The sequence below is a fragment of the Ictidomys tridecemlineatus genome, chromosome 6, assembly GCF_052094955.1.
Source record: "Ictidomys tridecemlineatus isolate mIctTri1 chromosome 6, mIctTri1.hap1, whole genome shotgun sequence".
NCBI classification, from domain to species: domain Eukaryota; kingdom Metazoa; phylum Chordata; class Mammalia; order Rodentia; family Sciuridae; genus Ictidomys; species Ictidomys tridecemlineatus.
In genome coordinates this window covers 98132697-98137148 of record NC_135482.1, presented here as the reverse complement: position 1 = coordinate 98137148, position 4452 = coordinate 98132697, and the positions used below count along the sequence as shown (strand labels likewise).

The 4452-nt window shown below is 40.4% G+C and overlaps 1 protein-coding gene across 1 annotated transcript; it reads left to right on the top strand.

The window, feature by feature from the left end:
* The first annotated feature begins 271 nt into the window (after positions 1-271).
* LOC101962369 (homeobox protein OTX2) lies at positions 272-2649 on the top strand. Its single transcript, XM_040281860.2, is given in 5 exon segments — positions 272-281; positions 1721-1869; positions 1872-1959; positions 1962-2516; positions 2519-2649. Coding segments are annotated over 5 exon segments (933 nt in total).
* The last annotated feature ends 1803 nt before the right edge of the window (positions 2650-4452 follow it).

Here is a 4452-nt window from a genome sequence, read left to right as displayed (position 1 = left end):
TAATGAACACCCAGCCAGGAAGATGGACCTTGATGCCTGTGACTGATGAACAAACAGTCTCAGGTCAATTTGTTTATGGATTGCTTCTCAGATACATGATGTATTATTTCTGCTAATGGTATTTCTGGGAAAATACCTCCAAATTATCATGTCTTAAATTTACTTTATATCAACTAATAAAAACATGACATTTTAATGAATATATATGTATATATATTTTTATATATATGGAAAGCTGGGTGAGTAACTCAGTAGAGAGTGTTTCCGTAGCATGTGTGAGAGTGAGAACCTGAGTTCAATCCCCAGATTCACAAAAAAGAAGAAGAAAAAGGAAAGGAAAAGCCAGCAGCAGTCAATAATGACCAGTACTGCATGGGGAAACCTAGATATTAATTCCTTATGGAACCTTCTTATTGCCCAGGCTACTGTGAGAGGCACAGACTATTATCTCCTTATTAGATTCCTCATGAAGGAGGGAATAAACTTTGACATGCTAAAAAACAATATGTTTGAGCTGGGTGCAGAGGCACTACCCTGTAATCCCAGCAACTCTGGAGGTTGAGGCAAGTTTGAGGCCAGCCTGAGCAATTCAGTGAAGCCCTAAGCAACTTAGGGAGATCCTATCTCAAGATAGAAAATGAAAAGGGGTGGGGATGTAGAGCAGTGGTGAAAACACCCTGGGTTTAAACTCCAGTACCAAATACACTCACATCTGGATATTAAAGATATCTGAAGTAATAAATAAAAATTTTGTTGAAATAAAACACAACTAGTGGGTTTAGCTGAGCTTGGTTGTGCACTTCTGCAATCCCAGCAGTTTTGGAGATAGGAGGATCAAAATATCAAAGTCAGACTCAGCAAACTTAGTGAGGCTTAGCAACATATTGAGAGCCTTTCTCAAATTAAAAAAATTTTTTAAAAAAATGAGCTGGGAATGCAGCTCAGTGGTTGAGCACCACTGGTTCAATCACTGGTACAGGACGGAAAAAAAACAACAAACAAAACAACTTAATGGGTTTAGTAAGTAGCAGTAATGCTATAGATGGTGGCACATACCTGTCCTACCAATTCCTCAGGAAGCTGAGGAAAGGGAATCTCAAGTTCAAGGTCAGCTTGGGCAACTTAGTCAGAACCTGTCTTAAGAGAAAAGAAAAGAAAAAGACTGGAGATGCAGCTCAGTAATAAAGTACCCCTGAATTCAATCTCCTCTACTGAAACAAAGAAACAAAGAAACAAACAATCAAACAATCAAATAACAGGATTATCTTCGCTATAATACTGTTTAACAAAGAATGGTCATTGATGCTTCTGAATATGATCCTATGTTTAGATTTTGCCAAAATTTAATTTTAAAAAATTTTTCTCTTGGTGTGTGTGTGTGTGTGTGTGTGTGTATTGCTTGGATTAAACCCAGGGGTGCTGTACCAATGAGCTACATCTCCATACTAGCTATTTTGGGGGTGAGGCAGCAGAAGGGCAAGTTGGAGGCCAGCATGGACCATTTAGCAAGACCTTGTCTCAGAATAAAAATAAAATGGGATTGGGGAAGGAGCTCAGGGAGAGTTACCTGCTTAGCGTGCTTGAGGCCCTGGATTTAATGATAGCACTATAAAAAATCACTAATTAATATTCCCCCACCAATATCCCTAATTTTAAAAATTCTTGCTGCATTTCAGAATTGGGTGCTACTCTGAAAAGGACAGTATGTCCTGAGTCTCAGGAGCCCAGGCCCTGGAAGCGGAGGGGAGAGCATTGGGAGGAGGAGAGGAGAAGAGGGGGGAAGGTGGGATAGTCAGAGGACCCACGGAAACCCCTGTGACTGAGAAACTGCTCCCCCACCCTAAAGGGCCCTGGGCTTCTTGTCCCATAATGCCCCCACCCCCCACCCCAAACAGCTGTGGGAGAGGACAACATTCACCTGAGCTCAACTAGACGTCCTGGAAGCGCTGTTTGCCAAGACATGGTACCAGCCATCTTCATGCAGGAAGAAGTGGCGCTGAAAATCAACTTGCCCGAATCCAGGGCGCAGGTATGGTTTAAGAATCGAAGAGCAAAGTGCTGCCAACAGCAGCAGCAACAACAGAATGGAGGTCAAAATAAAGTGACACCTGCCAAAAAGAAGACATCTCCAGCTGGGGAAGTGAGTTCAGAGAGTGGAACAAGTGGCCGGTTCACTCCCCCCTCTAGCACCTCAGTCCCTACCATTGCCAGCTGCAGTGCTCCAGTGTCTATCTGGAGGCCAGCTTCCATCTCCCCACTGTCAGATCCCTTGTTCACCTCCTCTTCCTGCATGCAGAGGTCCTATCCCATGACCTATACTCAGGCTTCAGGTTATAGTCAAGGATATGCTGGCTCAACTTCCTACTTTGGGGGCATGGACTGTGGATCTTATTTGACCCCTATGCATCACCAGCTTCCTGGACCAGGGGCCACACTGAGTCCCATGGGTACCAATGCAGTTACCAGCCGTCTCAATCAGTCCCCAGCTTCTCTTTCCACCCAGGAATATGGAGCTACAAACTGGGTTTTAACTCAACCACTGATTGCTTGGATTATAAGGACCAAACTGCCTCCTGGAAGCTTGACTTCAATGCTGACTACTTGGATTATAAAGATCAGACATCCTCATGGAAATTCCAGGTTTTGTGAAGACCTATAGAACCTCTTTTTGTGGGTGATTTTTAGATATGCTGGGCTGGACGTTCCAGTTTTAGCCAGGCATTGGTTAAAAGAGTTAGATGGGATGATGCTCAGACTCCTCTGATGAAAGTTCCAGGAGACATAGAAGGAAAAATGAAGGGCCTTAAAGGGGCCTACCAACCAGCAACCTGAAATGGACAAACCAATCTGCTTAAGATCCTCTCATAGTTTTAGATCATTGGTTTTCCTGATTTACAAAGTGATCTATCAAATGCATTCCAGCCATGTGCAACCAAACACAACCAAAAAATGAAAATCACACAACAAGTTGTGAGGGAAGGGAGGGAAGGTCCTAGCCCTCATAAGCGAGGTGATCCAATGCTTTAGCCAATCTTTGGTTGAATCTTAGGAATGAACAGTGTCTCAGCTCATTCACGTTTCATGACCAACTGGTAGTTGGCACTGAAAAACTTCAGGGCTGTGTGAATTGTGCGACTGATTGTCCTAGGTGCACTACTTTATTTAAAAAATAATGTTCATAAGTAGTCAATATGTAGTTTAAGAGACAATCAGTGTGTGTCTTATATAAATGGTACATCTGTGGTTTTTAATCTGTGCTAAACTTCAAAACTGTGATCTCCTGTTATTGTATGCAACCTTGAACTCCACCTCTCCAGGAGTTCTTCCATGATTAAATGGGTTATAATTATAAGCAAAATTCAGAGCAACTGAGTACTGATTTTAAAAGATGATTTTTGGCTGGACATGAGCTGCACTGAAACTTTACGACAAAATGTGTGGACAAGGAGAGTGAGAGAAGAGAAATAAAGGACATTAATTCATCTGTATTTTACTGTTGGTAAGCCTAGCAGTAAAGAGACATTGGTCAATTGCTCTGACCCTGATGAACTTTTAAACTGAGATCATTGTTGTTTATGCTTGCAGATGTTAACTGGAAGTTATATATGCATAAACCTTTTCTTCCTGGTTTTGGCAGATACGTATAATTATATTAAAATGGTTCTAGCACATACAAAAAAAAATTCTTGCTGGGCATTGTGGCACACCTCTGTCATTGTAGGTGGCAGAGGCAAGAGAAATACATATGCAAGAATAAAAAATAAAAAAAAGGGCTGAGGATGTAGCTCAGTTGTGGGGCATTTGCTCAGCAAGCTCAAGCCACTGGTTTAAATCCCTAGTACTTCCTAAAAATAATTCTGAAAAGTTCTGGGGAGCCACAGGGATGGTATGTGGAACTACAGGTGTCTATTATGGGCAGGATTCTAAGTTAGATATTCAGCACTTAAAAATCATTTTTCAAAGCAGTATAAAAATCAGAGTGTAGAATGCTTTATCACTGTTATTTATATTGCACATATAAACAAGTTTGTATATACATATTAAAAGTAACAAAGAGAAAAAACACAAATTAATGACTTCTTAACTGATTAGTGAGGTAAAGGTGATTTATAATTTTATTTTCCTTTTATTTCCTCCATTTTCTTTAATGCCCATTTATTATTTTATTTGCCAGATATACTACTATTTTCTATAAAGCTTTTGGTCAGCCTAGATCTTACGGTCACTCAAACCAATTCAATAAATGAATACATCTCACTGACCAAAGAAAATTTATGATTATATCAGCTTCAGGCAACTATTTATTTAAAAAAATTTATTTATTTTTTGGTATTAGAGATTGAACCCAGGGATGCTTAACCACTAAGCAACATCACCAGCCCTGTTTTATTTTTATTTTGATATAGGTTTTCACTAAATTGCTTAGGGCCTTGCTAAGTTGCTGAGGCTTGT